The 20450-nt window shown below is 43.1% G+C and overlaps 1 protein-coding gene across 2 annotated transcripts in view; it reads left to right on the forward strand.

Moving 5' to 3' along the window:
- The first annotated feature begins 8566 nt into the window (after window positions 1-8566).
- The window catches only part of Fbxo11 (F-box protein 11), a 74718-nt gene continuing 62834 nt past the window's right edge, over window positions 8567-20450 (forward strand). Inside the window, exon 1 of one of the 2 annotated variants that reach the window (XM_057789259.1) lies at window positions 8567-9351. In XM_057789259.1, the coding sequence (XP_057645242.1) occupies window positions 9087-9351 (265 nt within the window). In that variant the 5' untranslated portion in view covers window positions 8567-9086. The remainder of the gene's footprint in view (window positions 9352-20450) is intronic. The other variant, XM_057789254.1, reaches the window with a different exon arrangement.

Here is a 20450-nt window from a genome sequence, read left to right on the forward strand (position 1 = left end):
TTTCCAATGGTCTTTCCCAACCCCACGTGGAAGGGTTCTTTGACCCAAAGGGGTCACAACCCACAAGTTGAGAACCACTGTGCTAGGCATTCTGTCTTCCAAATTCCCACCTGCGTGGTCCAGTAAGCTCTTCTTCTAGCCTTCCAGGACTTCTCTAGACCATAGCACCAAACTCTTCTGTATCTCTTCCTCAAACAGTTGCAAAGGTTTAAAATCCATAGTGAGCTCTATCACTGTAACTCCCGACTCCTGGTACTACTTCTCTATATTAGTTCCTTTCTTCACTACCGTGGCAAAATACCTGGCAGACACAATTTAAGAAAAACTGAGGATGCAGCTCAGAGGTGGGATGCTTACCTACCATGCACTAGCAAGCACAAAGTTCTGTGCCCAAGTTTGCAACATGGATTAAAAAGAAAAAAGAAAGGAGGGACTGAAAAGATGACTCAGCAGTTGAGGTTGCTTGCTTCTCTTTCAGACAACTGGAGTTTGGTTGCCAGTGCCCACACTGAGCAGCTCAACACGACCTGTTACATCAGCTCCTGGGGACCCGACACCCTTTTCTTGCCTTCAAAGGCACCTACATTGTATATACACACATAAATAAAAATGCAATAAAAAATGTTTTTGAAGAAGAAAAGCAAGCAGGGTGTGGTGGTGTACACTTTTAATCTCAGTACTCAGGAGGCAGAGTGCTATCTATGAATCAGGCAGATATCTGTGAACTCAAGTCTAGTCAAGTGAGTTCCAAGCCAGGTAGAGTTACACAGTGAAACCCTGTTTCAACCCCCATACCCCCAATGTAAGTAATATTATTTATTTGTTTGTTTATTATATTCTAATTCCAATTTCTACACGTCTCCTGTCACATCCTCCCTACCACCCTACACTTGTGGAGTCCATGCCTCCTTTTTTTCTCTCTCTCATTAGAAAACAAACAAAAAACAGAATAAAACAAAGGGAAAAAAACAAAGAAAAAGTATAAGACACACACACACAATGGAAACCATAGTGTAGTGCCAAAGACCAGTAAAGCAAAACAAACAAACAAACAAACAAACATTATGAGACAAAGATCCTCTAAACCTACCACTGAGTTTGTTTCCTGTTGGCTGTGGATGCTGGGCACAGGGCCTGACCGTAAGTGCGGTTTGTGCACCCACTGACCATGGAAGGGTTTGTTGGGCTCGTCCACCATGGTGGGGAAGGCATGGTGGTTGAAGTCTGAGGCTGCTTCTGCACTCAGAGAGAAGCTAGCAGACAGGCAGTGAGGCCAGGTTCTAAATCATCAAGGCCCAAACCCGCACCTACTGACCCTCCTCTTCCATCCAGACCTCCCCACAACCCTGTTAAAGTTCTGGAACCTTCCAAAATGGTGCATTCAGCTGGAGACCAAGCTAAAACCATTGCACGTTCAAACTGTCACACCACTTTTTATACAACGTCTTCCTTCCTCTCCCTAGACCACAGCTCCAAACTCTTCCATATTCCTCTCCCAAAACCGTGGCAAAGGCCTAAGAGCGACAATCACTTCAGTAACCACCCCACTTCTGGTACTATTTTGGATTAGTTACTTTTCGTTGCTTTCACAAAATACCTGACAATAACTTCAAAATGTCTTTTTTCTTCTAAAGGCCTACATCTGGTTTCACTCCATATGAAGGTCAAAGCTAGTCTGATTGGTCTGAGGGTAATTCCCTCTCCTTGGCCAGAGACAAAGAATTGGCATGAAGCCAATTAGTTATGGACCTGAAGGTTTGGGTAGCATTTCAAAGTCTAGTTCTTTCTCTAGCCTCTCTTCTTTCCCTTGGAATCCTCTCTGTATCTTGAATGCCTATTTCTCTTTCAGCCTGGTGTTTCTGGCCTGGAAACACAAGGTTGATCTTATCCTGGTTTCTGCCCAATGATATGACTTCTCCCATATGTGAGCCCAGCACTCAGTTATGGTAATCACCTCAACAATCCATGCTTACAGTCTTAGTTCTGATTTTTCTGGGATTTGCCCATTTCCAGAAAGAACTGAAGACTTTATCAACTGTAAGGTACAGTTGTTGCCACTGTTTCTTTTTCTAGAGCTCGGTACTAACCCTGCTCCCAAGGCCCCCTTTCCTGCAGTGTGTTCTAACTGCAAAGATTCCTGACTTGAAGCTGGTTACAGCTTCAAAGGGCCATGATTGCAGAAACACAGTGGGAGATCAGCGTGTCCTCTGGCACATGCCTGTCTTCAACTGCCTGCTTCTTTTAGTTGTTAGACCCTCGGGTAGGTTTATTGCTATCTCTTTTCTTCCTTGTCCAGTTTTTTTTTTTTTGTTTTGTTTTTGTTTTTTTTTCTCCCTAACATTTACTACTCCCAGTGGGACTTGATTAGTGTTTTGTTGTTGCTTTCTCTTTTGGAGACAGGATCTTGCTCTGTAGCCTTGGCTTGCCTAGAACTGGATATACAGAATCAGCTGCTTCCAAATCAGAGATGCTCCTTTCTCAGCCTCATGAGTGCTTCTGGGATTAAAGTCATTTGCCACCTTACTAGGATGAGTATTTATTTTAACCTGCTACTTAAGTGGGACCAATTCTTCCTCTAATACACATAAGCCTTCAACAGCTCCTCAACCCCTACCCTGCCTCAGCCCTGTATGTTTCTCGACCTGCTGCTTCCACTTGCCCTCAGCAGCTACCCTCTCCCTATGAGTTCCATGTACTGCTTGAGTGGAGAAACCCTTCTGGAGGATTCTCTTTTCATCAGATCCAACCCATGTCAGGTTCATGCCTATAGCTGCCCTACCTCTTTCTTTTATGTCTTTCTTATACTTAAAAAAAAATTCTCAGGGCTGGAGAGATGGCTCAGAAGTTAAGAGCAGTGATTGCTCTTCCAGAGGACCCCAGTTCAATTCCTAGCAACCACACTGTAACTCACAACCATCTAGAATGAGATCTGGTGCCCTCTTTTGACCTGCAGGCATACATGCAGGCAGAACACTGTATACATAATAAATAAATAACTTTAAAAACACAAATGCACATGTACAATAAACAAATAAATAAAATACATTTTAAAAATTCTTATAACATTAATTTTCTAGTCACATTTCCTTAGAAGAACATACCTACTCCCTATGCCCCCCCCAATGTACATGTAATCTTTTGTTTGGTTAGTTTTTGTTTGTTTGTTTGCTTGCTTGCTTTTCGGAGATGGTTTCTCTGTAGCTTTTGGAGCCTGTCCTGGAACTAGCTCTTGTAGACCACGTTGGCCTCAAACTCACAGAGATCCGCCTGCCTCTGCCTCCTGCTGGGATTAAAGGTGTGTGCCACCGCCCAACTGTACACAGAATCTTAACCCTGGTCAGATAATGTGTAAAGTAAACTCACCCTCAGCAGCAATGACAATAATGACTAACCAGAGACTGAACGTCTACTATGCATTAGGCACTGGTTGACGCACACTCTTTTTTAATAGACACTAATGTCTTTAGTCCTTGTGATAACCCTGCACAATGAGAACTATTATTATAGCTCCCCACCCTCATTTTGCAGATATAGAAACGGGCCCAGAGAGGCCAAGGGATTTGCTCAAGGTCATCCAGCCAGTGACTGTACTTCTGTGACCTTGTCCCTCACAACCGTGGCCCTTTAGTTTCTGTCACCTCCTAGGCCTTCCATAGGACAACTTCCATACAGAACTTTGACCTAGTCTTCTCAACATTGACAAACTGAGTTCTCCCTTTTAAAAGCGAAATATAAAGATGTATAAATATAGACCATAATCCACCCTAAATCTTGAACATAATTAATTTCTCATACTGTGCTGGTTACATTATTCTTTGGGGAAGGGCATTGAAGCTATTCTGCAATTCTTTAAAGATGACCTCTAGAGAAAGTATAGCTGGATGGAGATCACCAGGCTTTTCCATGTAGACAGACATTTAAAGCCTTGTTCCAAGTTAATTTTTACTACCCTATAAAGTACTATCCGGGCACATACTAAAGAATGACTTTCTGAAGCTTAGTGAAATAAGTCATTCATACTCCAACACCGATATCTTAGAGCTGGTTATTCCTGTAGGGAAACTATATTCAGATCAAACTAATTTCTTCAATGACATAAAAGGAGCGAGAGGCTTTGGGGTGTCTTATGTAACCAACTGAGTGCTGATGGCTTGGGACTTGATGGCAGCTGACAGGGAAAGGGAAGTTGAACCTTAGAAATGGCAGAAATTATAATTTAAAAATTACAATAAATATCACCTGCCAGGTATTAAAATGATTAAAGGGCTTCTTTTTCTACACTCCTATTGTGAGAGGTTTCATAAGCAAATAATTTTAAGTATGTTAACCTGTTAAATACTAGTAATTAGCTGAGAAAAACAAACACAAATGTTCTTGAAGATGGAGCGAACCCTGAAGGAATTTCGTCCTCTGAGATCATACTAAGTGCTACTGAAGTAATTCTTGAAGACTGCCACCCCAGGTGAAACCCCCTTTACATTTTCCTCTCTTTCCCGCCACCTAATAACAGTGTCTGGAAAAACAAAACCAAAAATCAACCAACCAAACAAACACCCCAGGGGATTTGGTTCAGTAGGTAAGAGAGTTGAGAAAAATGAGAACCTGAATTTGAATCCCAGCAGCACCCACGTAAATACATGGGTTCACTCCATGCACCCACTTGTAGTCCTAGTGCTATGGGAGGCAGGCACAGCAGTTAGACTCACTTGGGCCTGCTGGCCACCAGCGTGTGAGACCCTGCCTCAAAGGGGGCATGGCGGTAAAGCAGGCCATCTGATATCTTCCTCAGGCCTTTATGTGTGAGCACGCTGGAGCACAGCATACCTGCCTATATACCACCCACACAAAACAGGGTGTAGCTCACAGTGGTCTTGAACTCACAACAATCCTCCCACCTCAGCTTCCTGAGTGGTGAGATTACAGGTGTGAGCTATCATGCCCAGCTCATTGACAACTCCTATGGCAACTGTCAGGATCAGTTGCTAATATACACGGGCCTGGCGATGGATGAAAACCCTCTGGAATGTTTTAGGTTTTCATGAGAACCATTAAATATTTGTAATAGCTGTGAATGGAGGACACTGGACTGGTAGACAGTGGGTCTGTTGCTGAGTAGTTAACGGGGTATGGTTTGGTCACCTCATGTCTCTGGACTTTAGTTTCGCAGTCTGTCAAATACAGAAATGAAATGGTCTCCAAAGCCCACCCTAAAAACTCTGAGCTCCACAATTTTAAGATATTTTTGAACACTGGTGTACAAACAAGACTTAATTCCACGAAATAAACTAAAAATATGTCTAAACCAGTGACATGGGAATAGATACTTTAAAAAATATTTCCCCAAAGATTCATTATTGTTAAGCTAGTTTCTCTCTGACACTTCATCATTTCAGCTAGGAAACGGAGCAGAGCAAATGCCATCTCATGGAGGAGGAGGTGCCAGTGCTCTCAATACTGCCAAGGTTCAGGCAGGAAGGATGTAAGTTCAAGGCCCGCCTGAGCTACAACAGAGATCATATCTTAAAAAACAAAACAAATCTAGTACATAAGGATTGTTTCCAAAAGAAAAGAAATCCATTCTTTGTCGCTCAGGAAGATGAGGAAAAGAAGGCAAGGGGCCAGGGGAGAGCTAAGAGCTAATCCACTTTCCGTGCCCTCTCCTGGTGGAAAGATAAGTTGGATGTAAAGAGCTGACAGATGCACATACATATGGATATTCAAGAAGCCTAAGATAAAGGGTTGCTTTTCTGGGCATGCCTGCAAAAGGCCAAAGCCTCTTCGAGTGCACTATCAGCCTCCAAGTGTGTTCAACATGATGCAGGGAGAACAATGCAATGTTGGAAGAGGTGGCCCCAGAAGCACAAAGCAAGTCTCCTGCCTCATCAAGGCATGGGGTATTTGAGAAGTCCAGAAGTGATGATGTGTTTCAGCAAGATGACAAAGTGCCACTCTGAGGATGACCAGATCCGTGAAGCCTTGAGTTCAATACAGACACTGTAGTGTGGGGGAGGAAAGAAAGTGACAAACACCTCCAAATGAATTACAATGAAAGGAAACCGCATAATATCTCAAAAATGATAGAAACTACCAGTTTTACCTAGGGGCCACACTAGAGAACAATAATACATGGTGTGGCACTTGGGGCATAGACATCAGTCCTTTCCTCCTGCCATGTAAACCTCCCTATTCCTCAGTCACTGTTTATTAGAAAACAGAGTTCCTGGGCAAGCAGTATATGGCACATGCCCTTTGCATTTGAGAGGCGGAAGTAGATCTTTTTGAGTTCAGGACCAGCCTGGTTTTACAAAGTAAGGTCCAGGTCATCTAAGAGCCTGTTTGGAAGGAAGGAGGGGTGTTTCTTTTCTTTTTTGTTTGTTTTGTTTTACCAGACAGGGTTTCTTAGTAGCTATGGAGCCAGTCCTGGAACTTGCTCTGTAAACTCACAGAGATCTGCCTGCCTCTGCCTCCCAAGTGCTGGGATTTAAGGGTATGCACTACCACCGCCCGGCTATAAAATTTTAAAGTAATCAGGATATGGACACAATTATACTATTTTCCCATACTTTTAAAACTCTTCCCTCAATGTTTATTTAAACCTAAAACCAATGTTTATTTTCACCTAGTTAACAACCATAACATTTTTAATGCTTATTTGCATATTTGCTTAGAGATGAGCCTTGTTATACATATACAGTTCAGAATGGCTTAGAAATGGCCATCCTTTTGTTTCGGCCTTCAGAATTCTGAGATAATAGGCATGATCTACTCGTGCACGACTGGGTGTTTTGTTTGTGTATCTGTGCACCACATACATCCCTGGTGCTTTCAGAGACCAGAAGATGCTGACAGATGCCCTGGAACTGGAGTTACAGACAGTTGTGAGCTGCCATGTGGGTGCTGTATTGAACGTGGGTCCTCTGGAAGGGCAGTCAGTGCTCTTAAGGAATGAGCCTTCTTTCTTCAAGATGTTTTTCAAATAACTGTCTTCACATACAGGTTTTGAAATGATTGTTCACAAGTCTTCAATTTCCTGACTTAAAAATAGAACATCTCAAAAATCACCATACTCGCCCCAAAGAAAGAAAGAAAAACAATTGTATATTATATGATAAAGTTTTATTTAAACGGCAGGAGAGATGTCTGCTATCCAGAAAGGTGATTTGCCTAGAGTCACCTAAGAACTCTGGGGCTCACACAGCACAACACTGGTTTACTGCAGTCCTGGTGCTTCTCTGAGAATTCACGTTTCTCTCTCTCGGTCTTGCTTTTATCAAGCTTGGTAATGTCTTATCTATCTTAAGCCTAGAGAGCAGTCAATGAAATTCAAGCAGGAAACCACTGAAAGCTCTGAAAAGAAGGGAATCCAGAAGTGAACCACTAGCTAGCTGTGCTATAACGAATAAATAGCGAGAGGAGTGCGTTTTCAGCCATCACAGTGGCAGCCAGGGAATAGAAATGCGATCTCCTTGGGGAGAGATTATGCTAACGGGACCAGATACAGATACAAAAGTAATTCCTCTTGGGAGTTTCTCTTTTTGAGTGTGTGGGCCCTAAAAAATAAAACAATGAAATAGTCACGATCACAACCTCCACACATTTATTTCTTCCGGAACATTATGTAGACCACTTTTCCAAACATCAAAGCAAACTAGCTGGCCAAGATCTAAAACATTCTGGTTTGGGTTAACAGACATTGGAACCGACTCCAAACTTTAAGCTCGGCGAAAGCACATCTCTAAGGTTTGCAAATACCCCCAGCTGGTTTCATGGGCACAGAACCTGGAGCGCTCCCTACAGCTCAGAGTTAGAACCTACCGAGCACAGAAATCCCGAGTTACCAAAGACTGACTCTCTCACTCCACTCCACTTTCCGTTTAAGAAAACCAGGTGAAGGCTGGGGTGGAGGGAGGCTGAAACGGCAAAAAGCAAGATTAATCACTTCTCCCAATTACATCAGCAGCCCCCGCCCTTTCTTCCGAGCACCTCCTCTCCTAGAATCTTCGCTGCGTACTGGCGCTCCTTCGCCTACCCCCAGCTCCATTATATGCCCTGATACCTCCCCATTATCACCCGCCCTGCCACACTCCCCCTTTCCTCTTTCCTCCTCCTCCGGGGGGGGGGGGGAGAAGGAGGAAACCCGAGAGAGGAAACAGGGCGTTGGAGGAAGGGACTTCGCGATAAGAGAGGAGGCTCCATTGGCCCGGAGGATGCACGGGCGCTCCCCATTGGTCCTGCCCGGCCGGAATCCCCGCCCCCTGGCCCTGCCCCCTCCCCTCCCCCGCCGCCCCGCGGCCCTCCCCCGCGCCCCCAGGCCAGCCCCACGGCGGGGAGGGACCGACCGGGTTAGAGTGGAGGCTCCGGCGGTGTCAATGGCTCCTCCTGCCACGGTGCAGCAGCAGCGGCGGCGGCGGCGCTGGGGCTGAGGAGGAAAGGCTCCTTTAAGGAGGAGGAACGACGACGCCTCTTTTTGCCCCTATCTCCTCCCTTTACACTCATTTCCCCTTCGCTGGGGGGGGGGGCGGCGGAGGAGAGAAGAGGCCGAAGAAAGAGAAAATTCCTCGCAGGGCGCTCTTTCAGGGGGTGTGGGGGGAGGAAGAGGAACGGAGGCGCCCGGCGCCCCCCGCGCGCTCCCGCCCCGCTCTCCCTCTCCGGGATCGCCCGCCCACTCCCCCCGCCGCCGGAGACGCCGCTCGGGAGTCGGCGGGCCCGGCTCGTCTGCTCGGCCGCAGACGCCGCCGCGCTTCGCCTCGGGCTCCCCAGGCGGACGGACGCCCTTTCTTTCTTTCTCTCGCCCGGCCCGTCTTTCTGTCTGCGTCCCTCGCGGCCGCCCCGCCCGGCGGCCTCGGCCTTGCCCGTGCGCCAGGCCTGGCCGACCGGCCTCGCTCGAGCTCCGGCTGTGCCCCCGGCCTCCTCGCGGACCCGGGGGCTCACGCCCGCCCCGGGCCCCCCCGTCTCTCCGTCCGTCCCTGCTCTTTCCCGCTCCCCACCCCCCTCTTCCCCGGTACCCGGAGCTCGCGGTGAGTGTGAGAGTGTGTGTGTGAGTGTGTGTGTGTCCCTCCGCCAACGCCGCCACCTCAGCCCGGCAAATGAACTCCGTCCGAGCCGCCAACCGGAGACCCAGGCGAGTGTCGCGGCCGCGCCCGGTGCAGCAACAGCAGCAGCAGCCCCCGCAGCAGCCGCCGCCGCAGCCGCCCCAGCAGCAGCAGCAACAGCAGCCGCCGCAGCCGCCCCAGCAGCCTCCGCCGCAGCCACAGCAGCAGCAGCCTCCGCCGCCGCCGCAGCAGCAGCCGCCGCCGCCGCCACCACCGCCTCCGCCGCCGCCTCAGGAGCGGAACAACGCCGGCGAGAGGGGTAAGGCCGCGCTCGGGGCCGGGCAGGCGGGCGGGCGGGGGCGGCGGCGCGCCGGGGGTGGGAAACGGAGGCCGAGCGGAGGCGGGTCCCACCGTGCCGCAGTGTTCGCCTGGGCCCGTCCTGGGTCCGGCCTGGCCCGGCAGGAAAAGCCGCGGCTGCGCGATTCGCCCGGGCTGCGGCTCAGGCCGCGCTTTGTTTGGTTTCGGGGCCGGCACTCTCCGTCCCCACCCCTCCTTGGGGCTTCCCGGCTGGCTCACCCACCCCACCGGAGTCTGTTAGCGGCCGGGGGCGGGCAAAGGGTGGGATTTTTCTCCCCCTTTTTGCCGCCTGGCTGGGTCTGGGCTCCCCCTTTCTCGTGGTAGATGGGGGGACAGCCGGCAGCGTGGGGCGGTGAGGCTGGCTGGGGAACTTGTTTTCCCCTTCTCTGTGGGCTCCCCCTTGCCCTGGAGGAGGGGGAGAGGGGCGCCCGAGTGGTCCGCTAGCTAGGGAACTTGTGTGCCCCCCGCTTCAGGTCATGGGGCAGGGGGAGCAGCGGGTCCATTCCAACCCTACGATGTTTGCTGCGCAGTTTGCCTTTAGTTACGGAGCCCCTGGGAAGGACCCGTTAAATCAATACCTTTAAATAAATATAGAAGCCATCGGCCATTTCCAGCCCCCTCCCTCGTGTGCAGTGCAGTTACCCTTCCGCTGTGTCGTTCCCCTCATCTATCCTCCCCACTACACCGCGGTGCTCCCCTCTGTCTCCTGGTGGGTTTGAGCACCCCTGTGGTGGAACCGGCCCCTTGGGATCGTGTGTGTATCCGTACGTAGACTCTCTCGCGCGCGCGCATGTGTTGTGACCAAGGCCTAGTGAAATGTGTCATTTGGCCCCAACTGTGCTGCGCTGTCTGGTAACCACCATTGTCTAAGGGTTGAGGCTCCCCGAGGTTGGATTCCTGCTTTAGCAAAAAATAATGTTCGGTTTTGCCTGGATGATGTAGTTATCTGGGGAGGTTTGTGAGATGAGAGTTGCACCTTGATCTCCGAACATAAGTAGTCTCTCTATTAATGAACTGCTTGTAGTGGGTGTAAGTAAGCACGGTATTTTTGTGTATGGTTGTTTAAAGGAGACTTGTTAGGAGACATTTTGCGTGTTTGGTTGGCGGATTAAGGTTAATTTTTCTTGGGTTGCGTTGGTTGTCACATCTCCTTTGATTAAGAAGACTACGTTTAAAGGTATTTTTTAGAATTGTACATTCTTTCCTTAACTGTTTAATTGTATTTGATCGAAATATTTATCAGAAGTAGGCAATTGTTAGTTTGAAAAACAGTTTAAAAGGTTTGCATTAGTCACTGTTACTATAGACGTTGAGAAAGCAGTTTGTTGTATGTTGTTTGAGAGAAGGGGATGTTTCCAGCCAGCTAGAGTGCTTTTGCAACAGGGTTGGTAAAAATGTTTTAGCAATTCTGTGATACGTTTACCAGTTTTTGACAAATTAAAAAAAAATGTATCTCATCGTTACCTTTCCCTTAAACTACCAGAGTTCCATCCAAATAATTATCAGGTCTTCTAGAGTTGACACTAGGGAACACAAGCAAAATTGAAATGTTACATGAAATGTTAAAGATTCTGTCGTTACGGTAAGCCTTTAAAGAGGTCCTGATCTGTTGATAGTAGCAAATCACTTAAAGTGTCAGTCCACTCCCATTGTGTATTTTTAAATGTTTCTTCTGCATTCCAGTCTCACCACTTGTTCTAGTTCCAGCTAGTTGAGGTAGACCCTGGGCGTTTTCTTCATTTATTCTAAATTATTAGTTACCAAAGTCTATTCCTACCTACATCTTGGTTATTGATGGTCACACGCCACAGTGTCAGTTTTCTTTTTATTGTTGTGCAAAAACTGACAAAGATGTTTTTGAATTGTGGTTTCATTATATACTTAACCAAATAGTAAGTGAAGTGCACTCTGGGGTTGTTGGTTGTGTTGTAGCAAGTAGGAACTGTTGTGGAGGTTCAGTATTCGCACAGAGGGGATTAGGACTTGCTGGTTAGCCTGATGACCTCAAAAATGAATAAAATATTAAGATGAATTAAGACTAAAGTAATAAAGGTTTTGCTAGACTTGTGCAAAAATAATATCTTTTTTTTTTTTTTTTTTTTTTGGTTTTTCGGACAGGGTTTCTCTGTGGTTTTGGAGCCTGTCCTGGAACTAGCTCTTGTAGATCAGGCTGGTCTCTGCCTCCCAAGTGCTGGGATTAAAGGCGTGCGCCACCACAGCCCGGCAATAATATCATTTTTTGAAAGATTAGCATTTTTGTTACATTTTTAAATGTGCTTAAAAATTTTAGGGCGTATACAGAGTATTTCTAGCTTAAGAGTATCATATTATTAATAGCCATTTAGGAATATGCTGTAATTAATAATTTTATGAGGAGGGGCAGAAAGATTATTGGATGGATAAAGGAGCTTGTCACCAAGCCTGATGACCTACCTGCCTGAGTGTCCATGCTGAGACACACATGGAAGGAGAGGACCAGTTCCCTTAGGTCATTTTCTGACCTTATACCCTGCCGTACACATACATGAAATAAATGAATAATAAAGATTTAAATGATTTTATAAGGGAATTAAGGAACCAAGGCTAATGTGTTTGTGGTTATTTTTTAAGTCTTGATGAATATGTAATTCTTACATTATTCTTAGTTATAGTTATATAATAGTGGTTCAGATAGTAAATCAAAGTGAGAATCACAATTTTTAGACAAACTGGTTCAATCTGTGTATAAAGTTGACTTATTTCATATGAAGATGTGCTATAAGCTTTTTAGTTCTAATACAGTTATAGACATTTTTTAAACGAAAGTTCTTTCAGGTTGTTTGTTAGTTGCTCCTTTATTCCCAAGTTAACTATGATAAAAATTCCTTGGCTGTGCTATTAAGTATCTATCTACAGCTGTGTGTATCTGTTTTGTACACATATACACATTTTCTCTTGTATTTAATGACCAGTGTTTGACGTGCAATAGAAACTTGGATAGGATCTTAGTAGGATTATATGCCACTTACCTGGAGAATTTAATAGGCTACACTGGGAGAGGAGTAATCGTCTACACTAACTGAAGCTGTTTGTTTTAGACTGAAAATTTTTAGTTTGGGATTTCACGTACTACTAAAAACTAGAAAAAAATTTGTGTTCCATGTAGTCACAGTTGAGAAATATATTCCATGATTTAATGAAGTTGGAAAACATTGGGGTTGAATTTTGTTTTTTGGTTTGTTCATATATTTTGTTTACTTATTTATTTAGAGTCAGGGTCTCCTTTGTAGCTCTGACAGGCCTGGAACTCACTGCATAGACTGTGCTGGCCTCCCACTTCCTGAGTTCTGGGATTAAAGGTATGCACCACCATGCCAGGCTATAGCTTGTGTTTTTAATTTACTATTTATGGAGAACTCTGTTTAGTAGTTGTATATATAATGTGTAAAGTTCAAATCAGGATAAGCATCAAATAAACATCACTTTGAATGTTTATAATTTCTTTCTGGTTAAAAACAGTCCTAGTTTTTTTTTTGAGGTACATAGTACATTGTTTCTGTAGTCCTCCTACTATAACAGCAGAGCACCAGTGCTGAGTTCTCTTTTTACTGTGATGGTGTGCTGTCCCACTTTCCACATCCTCTCTCCAGCTTTCGTGATTCTGTATCAGTGAGGTTAACTTTTGAAGTTCCACATAGACATCTGTCTTTCTGTGCTTGGCCTGTTTTACTTAACATCACGAAAATGACAGATTTCATCCTTTTCTCTCCCTGAAAAGTGTGTGCATGTGCTGGTACTTTAGTTGCTAGTTCTTGAGTTGTTTGCATCTCCTGACTAAACAGTAAATGAGGCAGTGTAGGTTTAACATACTGAATTCATTTCTTTCGTTTATGCGTGCATGTTTACTCTAAAATCCTAAAAGGGTTTTAGCTTTTGCAACCTGTCCCAGAGTTCATTCTCTTTATTCTTAGAACCTATTTTTTTTTACTTTTTCTAGAAAATACAAGGAAAACAAATGTGTAGATGTGCTATAGATATTTTAACTAGTAGTTTTTTAAGATTTATTTAATAACATTTCTGTGTGTGTGTAGGTTATGTACATGTACGAGTGCAGAAAAGAGTGTCAGGTCCCTAGGAATAGTTAGGAGCCACTTACTTGACAGGAATGGGAACCTGGATCCTGAAGAGAAGAGCAGCAAGTGTTCTTAACAGCTGAGCCATCTCTCTAGCCCTTATTTAAAAAAAAAAAAAAAAAAAAAAAGTCTCTCCATGTAGCCCTGGATGGACTGGAACTCACAGCCTGCCTCTAACTCCCACGCCTAGGGATCAAGAATGTGTGCCACCGTGCTCAGTTTCTTAGTTTCCTGTTGCTATGTTAAGGCACTGTGACCAAGGCAGCCTATAAAAGAAAGAGTTTATTTGGGGCTTACAGTTTCAGAGGGTTAGAGTCCATGGCATTCGTGGTGGGTGATATTGCAGCAGGCAGGGCACTAGAAAAGTAACTGAACACTTAAGTCTTGTACAAACACCCAGCAGAGAGTGCTGACTGGGAATGGTGTGGGTGTTTGAAACCTCAAAGCTGGGCCCCCATGGCACACTTCCTCCAACAAGGCCAAACCTCCTCTGCCTCCTTCTCAGACAGTTCCACCAACCGGTGACCAAGCATTGAGACTTGAGCCTATGGGTAGAGGAGCATTTTAATTCAAACGCCCCCACCTGGTTAACCAGGTTTTTTTTTTTTTAAGATGCTAAAATCATTTTTTAACTGGTTACGATTGACCCATCATTGTAATCCCAGCTGTAGGGAGGCAGACACAGGATCATGATTTGTAAGCTAGCCTGGGCTACAAAGCAAGACTCAAATAAAAAATAATTAGTACATGTGCACAATTTAACATTCAATTCCCTTTTTTTATTAAATATTTTTACATGTAAATGCCTGTGTATGAGGTTGGGGAGTATCAGATCCCCTGGAGAAACAGGCAATTTTGTAGGTGCAGGGATTTGAACTCGGGTCCTCTGCAAGAACAGTTCTTAACCACTGAGCCATCCATCCAGTCTTGATAGTACCTTTTTATATATGCCTCTCCCTACTAAATTCTACTTGGGATCAGTCACTCTTCCCAACTTGTCCATCATGATGTTATTATAAGAGAATTTGAGTTGTGTAAATATATTTACATAGAAGTTTCTGAAAATAGTGGTAGTTTCTAGTATGTGGGAAAGAGCATGACTGTTTTGGGTGCTGAAAATTTTATAAAGCATTACTTAAGAAATGTACTAATGCCATATATTAGTAGATATTGCTATTTATTATCAGAAGTGATTTCTTAACACAAAAATTTAGTATTTATTTTTATATTTGTATGATAGTATGATAAAGATCTCATCTCTGACTGTAGGCTCTGGTCATGTGTGCTGGATATATCTTCTGTGTGACTATTTGGGCTTATAGGATTTTACCTTCAGGTTCTTCATACTGCTTATAGAAGGAACCTCTAAGACCTATTTTTGGATCTAAAATGTGATTTTTCTTTTTTAAGGAATTAAATGCCCTGGGACACTGTTTCCATCTAGCGACATAACCCTCACTAAAGCTCCTGAGAGAAGAATGTTGTTCTTTAGACCGCTTTCTTAAGGGAGCCTGTTTTCCCAAAGCTTAGAAACTGAGGGATACAAAATGTTAATGTCACCATTCTGCTGGTGAGACCTCAAGGCTGTCATTGCAGTACTTTTTTTCTTTCTTTGAAGCTCCTTGAAATCCTGGCAAACCCAAGGGAAGGCCAGCTAACTTGTGAGCCTATTAGGTAGTTAAGAACCGCCAGCAGTGCTGTCTAGTTGTGACGTCTGCCTTCCATAACTCAAATTTGGCAGAGTCCACTGTGCATCCTGCAGTATGCTAGGGGAAGGGGACTAGTTTTAAGACCCTAAACCAAAGTCTGAATCCTAAAATCCTTTCTACAAAATGACTTAGTACAGAATCGGCATATAAACTTTACATACCCTCCCATAGACAAGAAGTCATTTCTGGATTGCTCCTTATAATGCAAGTGTTATGGAGACTGTTACACTGTCTTCTCGGGAATAGCAATAAGGAAAGGCTTACATACATGACAATTTCCAGTATGGATGGAGTTTCCTCTCCAGATAGTTTTGCTTTGTTGAAACAGGGTCTTTATTATGTTTCTCTATCATGGAACTTGCTATGTAGGCTAGGCATTTGGGCACTTAATTTTTTTCTTAATGTTAGAAATAGCTTACTGGAGGCCTGGCATGGTAGCATATACCTTTAATGCCAGCAGGAGCAGGCTGATCCCAGGGTTCCAGGCCAGGCAGGGTGGTATAGTGAGACCCTGTCTTTAAAACAAAAGAAGGAAAAATAGCCAGTCTGTGGTTTATTTCAATGTAAGAGTTCTTGACTTCCTATTTCTCTGTCACTAATAATGTACTCTTATTTTGTATAAATCCTGTTGTACCTGTCTCAGAAGAATTCTGATTTTTACTTTCCATTTCACTTTTTTATTAGCTTGAATTACATTCTTCCAAATAACTTGGATTGGTGACAAAGTGGCACTCCTCAAATTGCACTTGTCCATTGGAAACAAAATTAGGGAAACATAAAATATAAGGGGCCTGACAGATAGACAGCATAGTGTGAAGAACTTAGCTGCTATAGGGCAAGCAGCACACTGCTTTAGGGTCTTTGAAGAGAGGGGAGCACTTGAACTATACAAAAGTGTAAGAAGGAAAGATAACGAGCACCTATGATATGTACATATGATAATCCTCAATAATGACTACTCTTTGAAATATTTTTAAAAAGGGGAGGTTCTGGCCAGTCATGTACAAAATTAAATTTTAGAAAATAAGTGCCCATGAGACATTAAAGACTCGGGTTGGTCCAAAAGTTTTGATCTAGATGACTTGGTATAAACTGAGCAACACTGATTTTTTTTTAAAAGCTATTCTTTTTTATAATAGATTTATTTATTTTATAAGTGTTTTTGCCTACAGGTATGCATGTGTACTATGTGTATGCTTAGTGCCCATGAAATTCAAAAGTGGGCATTGAATCTCCTGGAACTGAAGTGACATTGTTGTCAACTCTTTGGGAGTGGAACCTGGGTCCTCTGCAAGATCAGGAAGTGCTCTTAACTGCTAAGCCATTTCTTCAGCCCCAATAGCACTGATTTTTTTAAAATTGTAAACAAGTAATCTTAAATATAGTGAATTGAGTTAGTTTGTTTTTTGATTTTTTTATATATAGATGAGTGTCTGCATGTAGGTGTGTACGCGTAAGTGCAGGTGCTGAGTCCAGTGGTATTGGGTCCCCTGGAGATGAAGTTAAAGGCTGGTTGTAAATCTCCTGACATCGGTGCTGGGAATTGAACTTGAGTCCTCAGGGAAAGCAGCAAGTGCTCTTAACCACTGAATCATCTCTCTAGACACTGGTTGATTGTGTTTGTCTGTTTGTTGTTCTTAAGTAGGAAACAAGCAATAGGTATTGAACAATAAACACTAACTTTCTGCTGAGCACTAATCTTCAGGCACTTTCATAATATTCTCTCATCGAACCATGCAGCAAGTCTGGAAAGTACATTTCATTATTCATTTTTCAGCAGAACAATCAGGAATCACATTTTCATGCATAAGAAGTAGCAAAAAGGACTTTCAAAGTTGATTTATGTCACTGACTCCGTGTAAAAGGAAATGGCCAGAACATGTTTGGTTGAATGCTTCCATCGTGTTCAGAGGAGGATTAACCTAGCCCTTGCAGCAGATCCGTCCTTTATCTGATCTCATCTAGTTTTTGGAAATGGGTACGTTAGTTTCGCACTGTTAATGAGTCTCGTGGCTTCACATGTTCCAAATAACCTTATGATAATTTTCCTCACTTGTGGACTAGTTAGTCAAATGCTGCTCTGATGGACCAATATGAATTTTTTTCTAGCATGTTGATGACACCACTAGCAATTATTGTACAAAGAAGGGTCGATTTCCTCTGAATTACAGTTTAAGAGTAAAGGATTTCAAGCCATTTTAGCTCATGGGTACAGGTGGAATATCTCAGGAGGGGAAATGTGAGTTAAATAATAGTTAAATAACAGTAATTTAAACTGGTTTGGAAGTAAATATGCTTCCCTTACCAGAAGATTTTTTTGTTTTAATATTTGTTTAATATTAAAATAGATGTGCTTAAACTTAAAGTAGAGAATAAAGAAATGAAATCAACTAACTTCCTTCCTGTAATTTACTTGGTTTTAGCCAGATACCAAAAATAATTTGTTTTACTTTAAAGTGGACACTAATTGTGTTTATTCATTTTAAAACACCTTAATTGATACGTATGTTAAAACAAGTGTAGGTTCTATATGATTATTGCTTACCTCTCAGTTTCTGACACTTTCAGATGTTCTGCTCTTCTAACACGTAGGACATTGAAAAGTTAACGATTTAAAAAGTGAAGGAAAAATTATTAAAAGCTGTTCTACTTGGTGTCTAAACATTAAAAACTATTACTACTACTGTATCATGAGAAAAGGAGGGTTAATTAATTTTTTCTTTTGTTTTATGAGAAGAAAGATTTAGGGTTTATGTGCATGAAAGTTTTGCTTGTATGTATGTATTGTATGTGCAGTGTATGTGCCTGTGAATGCTTGTGAGCCACAATGTGGGTGCTGGGAATCGAATTCACGTCGTCTGCAAGAAGAGCAAGTGCTTTTAACTACTAAGCCATCTCTCTAGCCCAGGTTACAGGGTTTTTTCCAAGTGTAAACATTGGAAGGATAGAACTAGATTTAAAAACTAGTGCTTTAAATTATTTTTCAATAGTAATGGTAATCTTAGTTTTTTACTGTTTCCTGATTGAACAACACTGTTTTCCAGATAGTCAAGTTGAATTGAGGCAGAATCTATGTTGAAGGTTTTTGTTTGGTTTGGAATTAACTGACCACCAATGTAGATTCAACCTCTTTGTATTACTTCTTTAGTATCTTGCTTAGTATAACCATCTGATTTGAATTACATACAGTCTGCGAGTTTGTCAGCTCTACTTGGGTTTAGATGCCTTCTTGCCTGGTGTACAGAGTTTATAAAATTTTGTTTTCTGCCTAAGCATTGATTTTATATCTTGTACCCATAATATATGACATAGTACATATATATGGGAGCATGTTGGTTTTGAGAATTTATAATCTGAAATTGGAGAGATGGTTCAGTGGTTAAGAGAATTGACTGCCCTTCTAGGGGACTTGGGTTCAATTTGCAGGGCATGCACGCATGCGCGCTCACACACACACACACACACACACGCGTGTGCGGCAGTTTACTACTGTCTGTAAACTCATGTTCCAGGGGACCTGACACCCTCTTCTGGCCTTCAGGGCTAGTCATCAGGTATGCATGTGGTACAGAGACATACACATAGGCAATACACATAAAATAATAATTTAAAAAGGAAGAATTTATATCAACAGGAAGTTGCTGGAGAGAAGAAAAAACATAAAACCCTTTAATTTATTTTTTTAAAAGTTCATTTTATGTGTATAAGGGTTTACCTGCTTGAGAATGGAAGCCTTGAAGGTACATTCTGCATGGCTTTTCTGAATGCACTCTGACTTTAGTTTTCTTAAGGATTCCCTCTCTGAAACTGATTTTGCTTTAAGGATTGGGATAGAGAGAAGTAGATTTGGAATGGGTTGTAGTGGTACATATAGATGAGTCATTTGAATCAGTAAAGGACATTTGGATTTTTAAATTTTTATTTTATGTGCATTGGTGTTTTGCTACATATATATTTGTATGAGGATGTTAAATCCCCTGGAACTGCAGTTTCAGACAGTTGGGAGCTGCCATGTGGTTGTTTAAAATTAAACCTGGGTTACTCTGGGAGAGCGGTCCTTAACCGCTGAGCTATCTCCCCATCCCTAGAGTCTATTTTACACACACACACACACACACACACACACACACACACACACACACAGAGAGAGAGAGAGAGAGAGAGAGAGAGAGAGAGAGAGAGAGAGAACATTGCAGTAATGATTTTTGTTAATCTTCTTTTTTTTTTTTTAAAGAAAGACGTGCCAGGGGCTGGAGAGATGGCTCAGAGGTTAAGAGCATTGCCTGCTCTTCCAAAGGTCCTGAGTTCAATTCCCAGCAACCACATGGTGGCTCACAACCATCTGTAATAGGGTCTGGTGCCCTCTTCTGGCCGGCAGGTATGCACACAGACAGAATATTGTATACATAATAAATAAATAAATTTAAAAAAAAAAAAAAGAAAGAAAGACGTGCCAGGCGTTAGTGGCACATGCCTTTTTTTTTGTTTGTTTGTTTGTTTTTGTTGTTGTTGTTTTTTTTGTTGTTTTTTTTTGTTGTTGTTGTTTTTCGAGGCAGGGTTTCTCTGTAGCTTTGGTGCCTGTCCCGGAACTAGCTCTTGTAGACCAGGCTGGCCTCGAACTCAGAGATCCGCCTGCCTCTGCCTCCTGAGTGCTGGGACTAAAGGCGTGCGCCACCACCGCCCGGCTCACATGCCTTTTTTTTTTTTTGCCAGCACTCAAGAGGCAGAGGCAGGCATATCTCTGATGAGACCAGCCTGGTCATAGAGCTAGTTCCAGGACAGCCAGGGTTACACAGAGAAACCCTGCATTGAAACAAACAAACACCCCTAAAACAAAAAAAATCAGACTTGCAGTCAAAGTATGTTAAGTACACAAGTAGTGCCCAGTTTGATTCCTTTGGACAAATTTGTAACTGATAACATCTACATGAATACATAAACATTACGTCTTCTGTTACTGCTCCCAACTCTTTCTAATTCCCTGGATTAGTTGTACATGTTTTAAACTTTATGTTAATAAAATTATCCTGTGTGGACTCCTGTGTTCCTTGCTACTTGACTGTAGTATTTGTGGGCTTCATCTATGTTGATGGCTTATAACATTAGCCTTTTCACTCATTTATTACGTTGCTTAAATATGCTGTAATATTGAACCTAGAGACAAACATAGAAATTGTTTTTGTGTTTGGATGTCAAAGAACCTTATTATGTGTATCTTACATTATTATGTGTACACACAC

Source organism: Chionomys nivalis, chromosome 1 (assembly GCF_950005125.1).
Source record: "Chionomys nivalis chromosome 1, mChiNiv1.1, whole genome shotgun sequence".
NCBI lineage: Eukaryota > Metazoa > Chordata > Mammalia > Rodentia > Cricetidae > Chionomys > Chionomys nivalis.